The 14298-nt window shown below is 63.8% G+C and overlaps 3 protein-coding genes and 1 long non-coding RNA gene across 6 annotated transcripts; 2 read left to right on the forward strand and 2 right to left on the reverse strand.

Moving 5' to 3' along the window:
- The first annotated feature begins 133 nt into the window (after positions 1–133).
- Positions 134–1367, forward strand: B3GNT3 (UDP-GlcNAc:betaGal beta-1,3-N-acetylglucosaminyltransferase 3). Its single transcript, XM_031604330.2, has one exon. It carries the CDS (start codon positions 241–243, stop codon positions 1168–1170), a length of 930 nt encoding a protein of 309 aa, XP_031460190.2. The 5' UTR covers positions 134–240; the 3' UTR covers positions 1171–1367.
- A 347-nt stretch (positions 1368–1714) lies between these two features.
- JAK3 (Janus kinase 3) lies at positions 1715–8893 on the reverse strand. Its single transcript, XM_031604101.2, has 24 exons — positions 8762–8893; positions 8219–8422; positions 8018–8141; positions 7828–7939; positions 7473–7618; positions 7121–7397; positions 6876–6998; positions 6645–6802; positions 6353–6464; positions 6039–6225; positions 5663–5784; positions 5455–5586; positions 5300–5384; positions 5080–5213; positions 4664–4802; positions 4435–4586; positions 3491–3641; positions 3274–3413; positions 2955–3144; positions 2714–2838; positions 2460–2632; positions 2276–2393; positions 2097–2207; positions 1715–2023 (listed from the first exon to the last, which is right to left on the reverse strand). Exons 2-24 carry the CDS (start codon positions 8412–8414, stop codon positions 1907–1909), a joined length of 3324 nt encoding a protein of 1107 aa, XP_031459961.2. The 5' UTR covers positions 8415–8422; positions 8762–8893; the 3' UTR covers positions 1715–1906.
- Positions 8894–9451: 558 nt separating this feature from the next.
- On the reverse strand, positions 9452–10722 carry LOC149914729 (uncharacterized). Of its 2 annotated transcripts, none has more exons than XR_016460341.1 (4): positions 10637–10722; positions 10443–10549; positions 10232–10304; positions 9452–9530 (listed from the first exon to the last, which is right to left on the reverse strand). It is a non-coding gene; the product is annotated as an uncharacterized LOC149914729 (long non-coding RNA). The 2 variants fall into 2 exon arrangements; XR_016460340.1 differs by having other exon boundaries at positions 9507–9577.
- Positions 9570–14155, forward strand: SLC5A5 (solute carrier family 5 member 5). Of its 2 annotated transcripts, XM_090126314.1 has the most exons (15): positions 9570–10556; positions 10634–10699; positions 10948–10999; positions 11094–11161; positions 11244–11398; positions 11483–11623; positions 11874–12003; positions 12120–12208; positions 12308–12420; positions 12628–12698; positions 12811–12897; positions 12975–13180; positions 13532–13635; positions 13726–13841; positions 13932–14155. In XM_090126314.1, the coding sequence occupies exons 1-15, from the start codon at positions 10182–10184 to the stop codon at positions 14061–14063; spliced, it is 1905 nt and encodes a 634-aa protein (XP_089982440.1). In that variant the 5' UTR covers positions 9570–10181; the 3' UTR covers positions 14064–14155. The 2 variants fall into 2 exon arrangements, with proteins under 2 accessions (XP_089982440.1, XP_089982439.1); XM_090126313.1 differs by having other exon boundaries at positions 12308–12698.
- Positions 14156–14298: the final 143 nt, after the last annotated feature.

The following is a 14298-nucleotide window of genomic DNA, read 5'->3' on the forward strand; positions in this document are numbered from 1 at the left end:
ATAAACGTGGGACATGCAGCCCCAGCTGTGCTCCCTGTCTTGCAGACCCGCTCCCTGTGGCATTGTGTACTGCAGAAGTGGGCTTTGCTCACGGTGGGGGTCCTGGGGCTGTGCTACCTGCTGTCCCCCACCTCGCCCTCGTGGCCTCGCGCAGCCCCCAGCCCCGCACCCACCTCCATTGCAGCCCCCAACCCCCTCCCAGCTCTGCCCAGCATCACCCCGTGCGTGGCCAATGCTTCAATGCAGAACATCTCCGGCTTTGCCAAACTGCCCAAGCAATCCCAGGACTTCATGCTCTACCAGCACTGCCGTGCCTTCCCGCAGCTCCTCGACGTCCCCGGCAAATGCGGGGGTCCCGCAGGTTCCTCCAACATCTTCCTCCTCCTGGCCATCAAATCCTCCCCGGCCAACTACGAGCGGCGCGAGGCGATCAGGAAGACGTGGGGACAGCAGAGAACCTTGGAAGGGGCGCAGATCCGGCGGGTGTTCCTGGTGGGGGTGGCCCCTGACGCACGGGACGCGGCCAAATTGAACCGGCTGCTGTGGCACGAGCAGCACGAGCATCACGACGTGCTGCAGTGGGACTTCAAGGACACCTTCTTCAACCTGACGCTGAAGCTGCTCCTGTTTCACACCTGGCTGCAGGAGCGCTGCCCCGGAGCGCGCTTCGTCTTCAATGGAGACGATGATGTCTTTGTCAACACGGACAACGTGGTGTCCTTTACACGGGATGTCCCGAGTGAGCAGCACTTGCTGGCAGGGCAGGTGTTGGTTAACACGGGACCCATCCGTAATCCAGCCAGCAAGTACTTCGTGCCGACGCAGCTGATGCCATCAGGGCTGTACCCACCGTACTGCAGCGGAGGAGGGGTGCTCATGTCTGCCTTCACCACACGCGCCATCCACCGCGCGGCGCAGCACATCGCGCTCTTCCCCATCGACGACGTCTATGTGGGGATGTGCTTGGAGAAAGCGGGGCTGGCACCCATCTCCCACAGTGGCATGAGGCCGTGGGGCATCTACGTGCCCCGCTATTCTGACCCGCTGGACCCCTGTTACTACAGGGAGCTGCTGGTGGTGCACCGCTTTGCGCCCCACGAGATGGCCATGATGTGGCAGGCTATCCGTGAGCCCCAGCTGCGCTGCGGGAGGAAGGTGAGCATCTTCTAGGATGGACCGGGAGGGTCAGTGTCGCTGCTGCTGCTCGAGGGGTTGTGGGATGCTGCTGTGGGGCTGAGCGTGGTGGGGTGCTGAGCCTCGGCTCCAGCCTGTGGCTTCACCGCGGAGGTTCTGCCTGGCTCTGCCCCAAAACTGTCAATCTTGTGACCAGGTGCCTCTCTTGGTGCAATAAAGGAACGCATTCTGGAGATGAGGGCTCTGTGCCTGCTACCATCGCACAGTGCAGGGGGGCTCAGTGGGGAGTGGGAGCTTAGGGTCCCCCCACCGCCCACCCCTTGTACCCCATGTCTGCTCATCCATTGCAGGTGGGCACAGACCTGAGGTCCCCTCTCCATCCTCAACCACACAAGCACTAGATGGGACCCCCCAGGCCCTCCCCAACCCCTGCTGCCCCCAGGCTGCCCTCCCCAGGGGTCTCCAGTGGCTCATAGGAGGGCTGAGCTCACTGCTGTGTTTCCTCTGGGACGACACTGCTACACAACTGCTCTCCTCATGCCCAACCCCCCCACCATGGATTCCCCTCACTTCACTCCAGTTGCCAAATTCCACCACCATTTACTTGAAATCGGTCAAACGTGGTTACAAAAGAGAGGAGAATGAGAGGGGAGTCACAGCAGCACAACCACGGCGGTTAAAACGCACTGAAGCATTGCTGTGTCCGTCAGTCTGTCTGTCATGCCCTCATGCTGGAGGGTCTGGGGGCTGCAGGGGGGGGTCCAGGCACCCCCTACCCACGCGTGGTGCCACGGCCATCCCTCAGTGCCTCGACTTTGGCTGCCAGCTCGCTGAAGGTGGGTCTGGCACTGGGGGCGAATGCCCAGCAGCTCAGCATCGCCGCATACACCTGTGGATAGAATGGGGCCATTGGGGGCATGGGGAGGGCTGGGACCCTGCTGTGGTGAAGGGGAGGATCTCACCTCCATGGGGCAGCCTGGGGGCACCGGGAGCCGCCGGGAATCCTTCAGCAGCTCCAGCAAATGGCAGATGATCTGTGCTGGTTTCTCAGGGCCCATCATGCGGAGGAACTCCTGCGGGATTGCGGTGAGCACAGGGTGCGGTGGTACAGGGGGGGCACGGTGGGGTGTGGGGGCCTCACCTCCGAGGGGCTCCTGCTCTTATTGCTGTAGGTAAAAAGCTCGTAGAGCAGCACCCCAAAGCTCCACACGTCGGATGCTCGGGAGAAGACGTTGTCAGCCAGCGACTCGGGTGCGTACCTGGAGGTGGGAGCTCTGAGCACTGGGTCCCACCGTGCCCCCCAACCCAGCACTGTGGGACCTCACCAGAACACAGGGCTCTGCCCAGGCTCCTGCACCACGTAGTAGTCCTTGTCCTGTGGCAGCAGCTTGGCCAGCCCGAAGTCACCGATTTTCACATGGGTCTCACTCTCCACCAGGATGTTCCTGCTGGCCAGGTCGCGGTGCACGCAGCGCTGGGCCCCCAGGTACTCCATGCCCTGCTTGGAACGGGGCACGGTGCCATCACTGCATCCCCACCTCAACCCTTCCGTGGGAGAATGGGATCCCCTCGGTCCCACCTTGCAGATCTGCCAGGCGTAGAGCAGCAGCGTGCGGTGCTCCAGGCGGTGCTGGTTCTTCTGCAGGTAGTCCCGCAGGCAGCCGTCAGGCAGGTACTCCATCACCAACCGCAGCCCCCGGCGCCCTGCAGCACGCACGTGTCACCGGCAGAGAGCAGGCAGTGCGCAGGTTGATGCAGCGGGATGCGTGCAGCCCCCTCCCTGCCAACCCACCCCGCGGGCTGATCCGCTTTGCACTCACCACGGCTGTAGCAAACGCCCCGGTACTTGACGATGAAGTCGTGCTGCAGCGAGTGCAGGATTTCAATCTCCCTCTCAAAATCCTGCAGCTCTTTGGCCGAGTCTTGCTGCAGCTTCTTCACCGCCACCAGCTCACCCGTGCTGTCACCCAGCGGGTCGTAGCGGCACAGCTCCACGCTGCCAAAATTGCCCTGGGGAGGCAGAGCTGGGTGGGCGCTCAGCTCCCCGGACCCCCCCAGCATTTTGCCACCCCTGAGACAGCAAGGTGTGGATGAGGCCGTGGGTACCCCACAAAAAGGGCATCACTAAGAGGGCCTCACCTTGCCCAGCAGCGAGATGTACTTGAGGTGCCGCTCCTCGAACAGCGCGGGGCTGTGCCCCGCTGCCACGTGTTCGTAGCCCCAGAAGCTCTCCCGCAGCGTCACGTCGGTGGGTGACAGCTCTGACAGCAGCTCGTAGTCTGGAGGTGGGGGACAGGTGGTGAGGTGGGGGTCCGCTGCCCATCCCCGTGCCCGTCCCCACACCCGCAGCGCCCACCGGAGGAAATGAGGCTGTTGATGTCGCGGATGATGGCACGGAAGCAGGGCCGCCTGCTGGGCGCGTAGTGCATGCACTGCGCGATGAGCGCAGCCAGCTCGCTCCAGCGCGGGGCGGGCAGCTGCAGGCGGCTCTCGTAGAACTGCAGCTTCTGGGAGGGGAGGAGGAAGGAGAACGTGGCCCAGAGCTGTGCCAGCGCCGGGCATCACTCGAGGATGGGATGGGAACAGTGTGGGGTCTGCCTGTCCCTGCCACCACCTGGCTGTGGGCACACATCCCCATCCCATCCCATCCCATTCCATCATCCTCATCCCCATCCTTGTCCCATCCCATCCTTGTCCCATCCCATCCCATCCCATCCCATCCCATCCCATCCCATCCCATCCCATCCCATCCCATCCCATTCCATCATCCTCATCCCCATCCTCGTCCCATCCCATCCCATCCCATCCCATCCCATTCCCATCCCCAACCCCATCCCATCCCCAACCCCATCCCATCCCATCCTATCCCATTCCATCATCACATCATCCCCATCCCCATCCCTGTCCCATCCCATCCAATCCCATTCCATTCTATCCCATCACCACCTCAACCCCATCCCCATCCCCATCCCCATCCCATCCCATCCCCAACCCCATCCCATTCCATCCCATCCCATTCCATCCCATCCCATTCCATCCCAGCCCATTCCATCCCAGCCCATTCCATCCCATCACCACCTCATCCCCATCCCCATCTCCATCCCCATTCCATCCCATCCCACCCCCATCCCCACCCCTTGTGCAGTGTCACTGCATTCTGGGGCCACCAGAGCCCTGCAGCAGGTCTGGCAGCAGGCAGCTGAGCACAGTGGGTGCCGTGGGATGGAGTCACAGTGGAATGGGGTCACATCAGGGTGGGCTCACAGGGGCAGGGTGATGTGGGGGAAGGGGCAGCCCCACCTTCTGCGGCTCCAGCAGGCTGACAGGCATGTTGCCCCCACTGAAGATCTCCCACAGGGTCGCCCCAAAGCTCCACTTGTCGGCTGGCAGCGCCAGGCTCTGGGGGTCGCTCAGGCACTCGGGGGCCACCCAAGGGATGCGCTCCACCAGCACTGGAGAGAAAGGATGGCCCTGCTCAGCACCACCAAGGGGGGGGCACACAGCTCCCCAGGGCCCACGCAGCACTTACACTCCTTGGCCAGGACGGTGATGCTGACTCCAGGGTCGTTGAGCTTGATGAAGGGGGGGCTGCCGCTGGCCGCGTCCCCCTCCCGGGTCAGCAACACCTTCTTAGCAGAAACGTTGCCATGGGTGATTTTCTTGTCCTCCTGGGAGGGGACAGGAACCCTGAGCGTGGCACTGGCTGGGTGGAGCCCTGGTGCTCATCCCTGCTATGGGGCTGGGGGGCCATGGGAGTGGGGTGTGGGGGATCAGTGGGAGCAAAAGGACAGCAGTGCTTGGAGATGTGGGGCAGGGATGGGTGGGACAGGGGTGCGTGGGACATGGGTGGTTGGGGGCTATGGAAATACAAGAAACTGTGGGGATAGAGCTGCATGGGAGTGGGGGCACATCATAGGGCAGGGGGGACTCTGGCCATCCTCTTACCAAGTAGTTGAGTGCATATGCCAGCTGCTTGGCCACCTGCAGCTTCCAGCTGGTCGTCACCTTGCCCTCGCTGTGGTTCTTTTTCAGGTAGAGGTCCAGGGGCCCGTGCCTGATGTATTCCTGCACCATGATGCCTGCGGGAGGGGGGAGCAGGCGGGTCCCACGCGTGCACACAGCGGGTGGCAGCAGGGCACGGGGGCCGGGGACAAGGGACACTCACTGTCCTTGCCGAGGCTGACGCCGTGCAGCAGCACCAGATGCTTGTGGGACAGCTGGCTCATGATGCTGGCGGCCTCCAGGAAGGACTGAGGAGGAGATGGGTCAGGGGGTGGCAGGATGCAGGCGGGTTGGTGCTGAGGGGTCCCCCCAGCTCACCTCAGAGCAGTTGCGGTGGCTGCTGTCCATCACCTTGAGCACCACGGGGGTCTGGTAGAACTCGTCATCCTTCTGGTCCCGCTTGATGCCCTTGTAGATGTGGGTGAAGGAACCCTGCCCCAGGCTCTCGCCCTGCCATGGGATGGGATATTGGGTGCGGAGGGTCCCCCCTAGCCTTCAGCCCCCCCCCCACCTCATCCTGCTGTACCCGTGTGAGGCTCTCAGGGTTGATCTTGTGGAATGTCATCTGGCTGGGGCTGCGGCGTGGGGCGGGGGGGGAGTTGGGGGGCCGTGGGCAGCCGCTGCGCACGATCAGCAGGTTGGATTTCTCTGGAGGAGGAGGGGGGGGGGGGGTGCAAGGGGTGGCCGTGACGTCATAATATGCGCACTATGACGTCACACTGCTCGCACTATGACGTCACAACGCGGCACTGTGATGTCACAATGCCTGTGCTTTGACATCACAATGCCTGCACTGTGACATCACACAGTGCGTTTTACAACAACACACCTCATTTCACAGCCTTCTCCCCTCCCCACCCCCCAACAAATCCCTGCCCTCATCCCCCCTATAGCAGTGTCACCTCGGGGCAGAGGTGGGCAGCACGTGTCCAGACGCAGGTGAGCACCCTCAGCCTGCAGCCCGCAGCGCCCATAGGTGCCCAGCAGCTCCTGCAGGCTGCAGAAGCGCCGTGCCAGCCCTGTCAACCAAAAGCTGCCATCCTCATCCCTGCGGATCAGACAGCGTTTGAAGTCCTGTCCGGAGCGTGTCTGTTTGGAGAGAGTGAGCTCAGCACCGTGGGGTGGTGGGCTGCACCATGGCACTGTCCCTTCAGTGCTGGGTTCTGTGCCACATGGACAGGACGTGGGGGGGGGTCTGTGTGGCACTGTGCCCCACCTCGGTGCACACGGTCAGCAGAAAGCTGTCGAAGTCCTGGGGGCTGCGGCGCAGCACAAACAGCCCTGGCTGAGCCCCCGCCGCCTTCAGCTTACGCACGGCAAACTCAGAGCTGCAACAGCACAGCTGGGTGTGGGAAGGGGGATAACCCAGGGACACCCCACTGTGCATCCCAGTGCTCCCCAAACACGGTGGGCACTACAGCGTCCCCCCTTGGGTGAGCGGATGGGGATCCCCTCTCAATAATTCCCTTCCGCTTCGAGCCCATAGCCTGGGGGGATGGGGCACACACCTGATGGGCCCGTGGCATTGGTTCTCCATGTCCTCAAGCAGCCGGGGGGGGGCCACCTCCTTGCAGAAGTAGTGGTGGGCATCTGCAGTCAGGCGGTAGTAGCCATCCACCAGGGCCACGAAGGAGAGCGCTTCCCGCAGCGTGGGGAACTCCACCTCCTGGGTGAGAGCAGGGTGAGCCCCCAGCATGCTATGACCCCCCTCGACTTCCCAACCCCCCCCCCCAGCTCACCAGCACCCTGTTGTCTGTCTTGGTGAGGGTGACGATGCGGTTCTCCACCGGGCCACCATCACGGCTCGCCTGCTTGATGCTGACGTCGGCGATGTCGGGGAAGTCACAGAAGTGCTGGCGGCTCTGCAGGGACACCAAAGGCTGCCCTATGCATGTCCCCCCACCCATCCACACTCAGACCCCCACCCCAACCTGCACTATGTCTGGACCACCCCATCCTCACCCTCTGGTTGGGGTTTCCGTACCTCAGATCCGCCGCAGCTCCAGGAGACCCCGCTGTCTGCAGACACGTGGATGGTGATGTCGGCGTCGGGGCCGCGGGCACGGAAGCTCTCCTCAGCCCAGCAACACCGCAGCCGTTCCAAGTCCAGCAGGTATTTGAGCTTCAGGCAGCGCCCATCCGCCCTGCAGCCCCCCATCCTGCGCAGGGACTGCGCGACGCGCCGGCGGATGCGCTTGCGGGTGAGGAAGCTGTGCTGTTGGATCTGATACCGCAGAGGCTCCGGGATGCAGGACTTGTAGCTGTGGAGGGAGGGCAGGAGATGAGGCAGGATTGGGGTAGGTGCCCCCCGTCCCCCAGTTCAGCTCCCCGCTCACCTGACGCAGCTGAAGACCTGCTCGGGGCTCTGCCACTTCTCCTTGGCGATGCGCAGCATGTCCAGCACCGCCAGGCTCAGGCACTCCTCCTGCCCTGCCAGGCTCAGTGCCAGCTCCATGCGCCCCGCAATGAAGTCACTGCGAGACTGGGGATGGAGACACAGCTTGGGGTGGGGGCAAAGACCCCCTGCTCACTGCAAGCCCTGGTTGTGCACCAGCCGTGCGCCCCTAGAGTCCGGCTCTACGCGTGAGGCTGAGGGAGGAGCAGTTCACCCCCCCTACCCCATTGTGCCACCCCCCCCCCGGCTCCGTGCCCATGTCTGGCACACCCCTGGGGCAGGGATGCACGGCTCACCTGGGCAAACAGGTAATCAATGACAGGGTAGTCCAGCACGGGGCTGGGGCGGTCGCTGGGCAGCTGGAAGCGATGCGCCTGGCCCAGCCCACACCAGTTGGGGAAGAAGAACCTGTTGGGGCAGGGTTGGCTGGACTCAGCGCTGCGTCCTGTGCAGCACAACCCCTATCAGCCATCAGAGAGTCCCCACCTGATCCTATACACCACCACCTGGCTGCGGGCATCCTCCACTATGAAGAGGTGGTTGGGAGGGTACCAGCAGCTGAGATCCTCCGTGGCCAAAGCGAAGAGGGGATGGCAGATGGGCAGCACGCCTGGTGGCAGAGGGACAACATCATCCTCGTGGCTGTGACCACGCAGGATGGGTGCACAGCTGGGGGATGGTGCTCACCGCAGGCCTTGGCAGCGTGCACACACAGCTCCTCGGCCGTGTACTCGCCGAAGGTGAAGGTGAGGATGGCGGTGGAGTCGGGGGGGGCATGGGGTGCCCGGTGGTAGAGGTACACCTGCAGTGTGCCAGGCTCCGAGGAGGACAGGCTGCAGGAACGCTCGCTGATCAGCGGCGTCTCCTCACCCAGCGGGGCCATGGCGGGCGCTGCAAGGACAGCAGTGCTCAGTGTGCTCCCTGTGTACCCCCCTGGTGTGGTCCCCAAGCACAGTGCCCCATGCTCTGAGACCCGCAGGAAATGGGAGCCTCTTTTCCGTGGAGTAAAACCCCACGGTGTCTCTGGGGCTCGGACCCACCACCCATTTCCCTGTGTTCATTTTGTAGATGGGGAAACTGAGGCACGCCGCTGTTTTTGGGTGCTCTGCAGCAGCCAGCCCAGGGACAAAGTTTGTGCCCTGCATCACACCTGACCTGGAGAGCGCGCGGCTCCATCCCTGTGCAGGAAGGTCGGCTGGAGCCCACAAAACCCCCCATGTCCCACAGTACCTGTGCTGTCCCGGTGGCCTTGCTGGTGCTGTGTGTTCTGTCCTGGGTGGGGTTGAACTTTTTGGGCTGCGTAGGTGGCTGCGAGCGTCAAAAAGTCCCCATGGTGACTTCCTTCCTGCCCACAGCGTCTCTGAGCAGAGCGAACTTCCTGACAAGGGAGGGGGCACGGGGCCCTAAGGAGCCACCCCAGGGGTAGACGGCACCCCCTGCTCTGCTCCCAGCCAGTGCTGTGGCTACAGCAGCGGTGGGCACTGCCCCGTGTCCCACCTTGTCCCACCTTGCCCCCAGCCCAATGCTGCCCCATGCAGCCCACGTTCCCCCCCACGCTGCTCACAGCCCCCCCAGGACTTCTTGGAGCTGCCCACCCCCTTTGGGAGCCCCATGCGCCCATCCCAACGCTGTGTGGCCTGGTGGGTATGGGGGGGGAGTGGGGAGGTAGCAGCTTTTTCCCCCTTTTTGCTGCTCAAAGAGGCGAAGGCAGCAGAGAGGCAGGGACGAGGTGCTGCTCCATGGGGACAAGGCCACGATGCAGCATCACTGCAGCCACATCATGGGGACGAGGTACCAGGCGACATGCTGGAGCGCACGGATGCTCCCCGTGGGGACAGCACAGCACATCCTTCTGCACAGGGGACAGTCCCCAAGTTGCAGCTCTTCCTGGGTTGCAGCCCTACTTTTCAATCATGGGGACCAACGTGTCCCCGGTGGAACAAAGCACCTCTTATACCTGGGAATGGGGAAGCAGGGCTGGTCCTCTTGTCACTGCGCCCTGAGGGGAAGAGCCACAACCCCATCCTTGCCCTCAGGCCTTGGATGCTGCACGGGTGGGCGGCAGGGAAGGGGTTATCGCTGCGGCCCCACGCAGCTCAGCGGCCCTCCCCATGCCATCCCCTGCCTCCTCCCAGCCCCTCTGGCTCTCTGCGCCCGCCGAGGTCGTGGCCGGATCCCTGCCAGCCCCTGGGGGAGCAGCTCGTAAAGGAGGTGCTTTTGCTGGGTAAAGGTTTCGCTTGGGTTTGTTTTGTCGCCGGCGGGAGATAAGTGGTGCTCAGCGCTCCGTGTTTGCGCTGGGTTTGGGGGATTACTGTGTCCTGGCCGTGTCCTTCAGCTGCTTCGCTCCGGGGTGGGACTGGGCAGTGCTGTTTGCCACAGACCGGGAGGTATTTGGGGCATCTGTGGTATTTGGGGTGTTCTCTGGGGCTGCTTCTTTGCACCCTTCCACTGGGATGAGCACAGGGATGGAGACACGGTGATGCTCCTCTCCCTGCTCACTCATCTGCACCTTGCACCTCGATAACCACCCCGTGCTCTGTCTTGCTGCAGTGCCACTGCCCCTGGAAACACCAGGACCACCGTGCCCCGTCCCACCCTCAGGTCCTTGTCCTTGTGTGCCCAGGGGGGGGGCTGTCCCCACACCACCACCATGCAGGCACCGCCGGGCAGCCTGGAGGTCCGGGCACCGGATCCCCTCACCTTCAGCCTCTGGGATTACGGCGTGTTCGGGCTGATGCTGCTCATCTCCACGGGCATCGGGCTGTTCCACGGGCTGTCCAAGGGAGGCCAGAAGACCTCAGAAGACTTCTTCACGGGCGGCCGGCGCATGGCAGCAGTGCCGGTGGGGCTCTCGCTGTCAGCCAGCTTCATGTCAGCCATCCAGGTGCTGGGGGTGCCGGCTGAGGCGTACCGCTACGGCTCCAAGTTCCTCTGGATGTGCCTGGGGCAGCTGCTCAACACACTGCTCACTGCATACCTCTTCTTGCCCGTCTTCTACCGCCTGGGGCTCACCAGCACCTATGAGGTAGGCACGGGGGACTGCATCCCCCCGCATTGCAGGATTCTCCCACCCAAACCTGCACGCTCCTTCTCTGTCCCCAGTACCTGGAGCGGCGGTTCGGACGGAGCGTGCGGCTCTGCGGGACGCTGCAGTACGTGATGGCTACGGTGAGTCCCTGGGGGGGGATGTGGGGATGGGGGTCCCCGCTGTGCTCGGTCCCTAAGAGCCTCCTTGTTCCCACGCACGTGCTTTTTCCGTGACTCCAAAGCAAACACGGCCCTGCAGGATGGTTGTTTGGAATGGAGAGATGAGTGTTTTCCCAGCGCCCGCACGTTGTGCTGGGGCAGCACCAGCACATCACATCCCCCCCTGCGGGCACTGGGCGCTGCTCTGACCCCCCACCCCATCCCCACAGACGCTGTACACAGGGATCGTCATCTATGCTCCTGCTCTGATCCTCAACCAAGGTATGGGGGGGACATGAGGGACAGCATCCACATGTCCTTGTCCCCTCATCTCTACCCCGAGCACCAACGCTTATCACCATCATCTCCCCTTCAGTGACCGGTTTGGACATCTGGGCGTCCCTGCTCTCCACTGGAGCCATCTGCACCTTTTACACCACCATAGTGAGTGCACAGTGGGGGTCCCGGGGGGGGGGGCCCTGTGGGTGCTGGCTTCCTGGCGCTCACTGTGCTCCCGCTGGCGCAGGGCGGGATGAAGGCTGTCATCTGGACCGACGTCTTCCAGGTCTTCGTCATGCTCTCTGGGTTCCTCGCCATCATCATCCGGGGGCTGCTGCTTGTGGGTGGCCCCACCAGGGCACTGGCCATCGCCACCAACGGCTCCAGGGTGAACTTTGGCGAGTGAGTCCCTGTGTGCCCCCACCCCCCCAAACCCCTCCAGGTGCTGCAATGCCCACGCTGCCCCTGCTCACTCTCCCCCCCCAGCTTTGACTTCGACCCACGGAGCCGTTACACCTTCTGGACCTTCCTGCTGGGCGGCACGCTGGTCTGGCTCTCCATGTACGGCGTGAACCAGGCGCAGGTCCAGCGCTACGTGGCCTGCAAGAGCGAGAGGGAGGCGAGGATGTGAGGCAGGGGGCAGCAGGGGGCACACACCTCCAACATGGGGGTGAGGGGCTGCACTGCAGGGGTGGGATGCGCGGAACCTTGGGAAGCCAGCCCCACCATCCTGCATGCATCCTTCACCTCTGTGCAGACCCTGCATGTCTCCTGCACCCTTGAATTCCCCCTGCAGCCCTGTATGGCCCCTGCCCAACCCCTGCAGCCCTGCTGAGCCTGGGGGGGGCCGTGCTTTGATCGCACCCTGTGCCCGCAGAGCGCTGCTGGTCAATCAAGTGGGGCTCTTCTGCATCGTCTCCAGCGCGGTGGCCTGTGGCCTTGTGATGTTTGTGCTCTACAAGGACTGTGACCCCCTCCTGGCCGGCCACATCTCAGCCCCTGACCAGGTACGGCTGCACCGGATCCGTCCTCTTGAGCACTCAGTTGAGAGTAGCCAGGAGGAACAGGGAGAAGGATGGGGACAGGGGTCCCACCTGCCCCCCAACACAGCTGTGCCCCCCAGTACATGCCCTACCTGGTCCTCGACATCTTCCAGACGTCCCCTGGGGTACCTGGACTGTTCCTGGCCTGTGCCTACAGCGGGACCCTGAGGTGAGGCTGCGTGGGGACTCTGACGTCTCCAAGGAGGGGATGGCTCTGTGCCCTCCCCACCCTCACTTTGGTGCAGGGCTGAGTGCTGTGCTCCCCTAGCACCGCTTCCACCAGCATCAACGCCATGGCAGCCGTCACTGTGGAGGACCTGGTAAAGCCCCGGCTGCCCACACTGTCACCAAGGAGGCTGATGTTGATCTCCAAGGGGCTGTGTGAGTGGGGACGGGACTGCTGCACTGCCCTGATGCCACCCTGCCCTATGCCACGCTGTGCCACGCTGTGCCACCACGTGCTGCACCACGCCACTCCGTGCAACCCACCCTGTGCCACGCTGTGCGCACTGCGCCATGCCGTGCAGCACTGCCGTGCCATGTCACAACCCCCCTCCTTTCTCCCCCCCGACCCCTCTGTCCCCTCAGCACTGTTCTATGGCACTGCTTGCATCACGGTGGCTGTGCTGGCCTCACTGCTGGGCGGTGGTGTGCTGCAGGTGAGTCCCCCACCCCCAATCCTCCCTACCCCTCCTGCTCTGCACCCGTACCCATCACGCATGGCTGGTGGTGGATGGAGAGCCCTCGAGGCACCTCAGGGTCCCCCTGCAGGGCTCCTTCACCGTCATGGGGGTCATCGGTGGCCCTCTGCTGGGAGCCTTCGTGCTGGGCATGTTCGTGCCGGCGTGCAACACAGCTGTGAGTGCTGGGCGGGCGGGGAGGGGGGGTATGGGGCTGGGGGTCCCAGCACCATGCAGACCCCACTGCTCGCCCAGGGTGCGTTCGGGGGTCTGGGTGTCGGCCTCACGCTCTCGCTGTGGGTGGCAGTGGGTGGCAGCCTCTACCCTGCCCCTGCCGACGTTGCTGGTGTCCTGCCTGCCTCTGGAGCCCACTGCCCGCTCTACAACCGCACTGCCAGCACCAACCACACAGTGCTGCTGGGACCGCTGCCCCCCCGGCACCCCGGCACAGAGCCTGCAAGGTGAGAGGGGACGGGTAGCAGGGATGGGGATGGGATAAACCATTGCTCCTGTATGGTGGGCTGGGGGCAGCTCCCGGTGACGTCACCACGCTGTCCTTATTCGCCCTGATGTCACCCCGCTGTTGACTGCTGTGATGTCACAGTGCTGCTTTGATCACAGTGATGCCACACAGCTTTCCTTATTCACCTGTCACAGTGATGTCTTTGTCCTCCGGGACACCACACCGCTGTCTTTGCTCGCTGTGACGTCACGCTGCCCTTTCCTTTGTCCACTGTGACGTCACACTGCCTTTCTGATGGCTGTGACGTCACCACCAACTCCCCCCCCCCCCCCTCACACACACCCCACAGGCCTCCCATCGTGGGTGACTTCTATGCCATCTCCTATCTGTACTACGGGGCACTGGGGACACTCTCCACTGTGCTGGCAGGGGTGCTGCTCAGCTACCTGGCAGGTGAGCCTGCGGGCACCGGGGGTACATTTAGAGTTGGGGGGGCTGCTGCCCAATGCTGCTCCCTCTCACCCCTCTATTCCCCCCCTGCAGGGCCCACCAAGCGAGCACAGCTGCCCCCAGGAGTGCTTTGGTGGGACATCACCAAGCAGACATCCTCTGTGTCCCCAGCTGGGGGCACGGTGCCTTCAGGGGGGTGTCCCACCAAGGTAACACCCTCAGACCCGCCCCCCCCCCCATCACCACCACACCCCCAAAACACCCCTCCCAACTTCTGCTCACACCTTCCCTCTCCGCAGGTCTGCAGAGACCCTCAGGGTGGGCTGCAACCCGAAGCCCCCCCGGTGCTGCTGGGGCTGGGAGGGCAGGCGCGAGGCCCCCCCCAGCACCGCGGGGTCACCGAGCAGCTGCTGCAGGAAAGCCACGTGTAGGGAGAGGGAGGAGGGGGACACGGGGAGGGGTAGGGGCAGCGATGCCCACCCGCTGTGTCGGTGTCACCCCCCCGGGAGGGGGCAATAAATGAGGCGGGGGCTCCATGGGACGCAGCGTCTGTGTGTCACTGTGTGGGAGAGGCGACTGGGGAGGGGGGGTCCGTGGTTTGGGGGGACACGATGAGGAGGGCCATGCTGGGCTGGGGAGGGGGCGTGGCCTCGAGTCGCACCCCGT

The sequence above is a fragment of the Phasianus colchicus genome, chromosome 28 (assembly GCF_987193195.1).
Source record: "Phasianus colchicus chromosome 28, bPhaCol1.hap1.1, whole genome shotgun sequence".
Taxonomy (NCBI): Eukaryota; Metazoa; Chordata; class Aves; order Galliformes; family Phasianidae; genus Phasianus; species Phasianus colchicus.

What these genes read in the sequence shown, in the direction of transcription:
- SLC5A5 (XM_090126313.1), top strand. Translation starts at nt 10,182, where the DNA reads ATGCAGGCACCGCCGGGCAGCCTGGAGGTCCGGGCACCGGATCCCCTC. An exon ending in CCCGGCACAGAGCCTGCAAG is followed by an intron (nt 13,181 to 13,531) that starts GTGAGAGGGGAC and finishes CACACCCCACAG; the next exon opens with GCCTCCCATCGTGGGTGACT. An exon ending in GCTGCTCAGCTACCTGGCAG is followed by an intron (nt 13,636 to 13,725) that starts GTGAGCCTGCGG and finishes CCCCCCCTGCAG; the next exon opens with GGCCCACCAAGCGAGCACAG.
- JAK3 (XM_031604101.2), bottom strand. Translation starts at nt 8,414, where the DNA reads ATGGCCCCGCTGGGTGAGGAGACGCCGCTGATCAGCGAGCGTTCCTGC. An exon ending in GGAGCTGCGGCGGATCTGAG is followed by an intron (nt 6,999 to 7,120) that starts GTACGGAAACCC and finishes GTGTCCCTGCAG; the next exon opens with AGCCGCCAGCACTTCTGTGA. An exon ending in CACCGTCCTGGCCAAGGAGT is followed by an intron (nt 4,587 to 4,663) that starts GTAAGTGCTGCG and finishes CTTTCTCTCCAG; the next exon opens with TGCTGGTGGAGCGCATCCCT.
- B3GNT3 (XM_031604330.2), top strand. Translation starts at nt 241, where the DNA reads ATGCAGAACATCTCCGGCTTTGCCAAACTGCCCAAGCAATCCCAGGAC.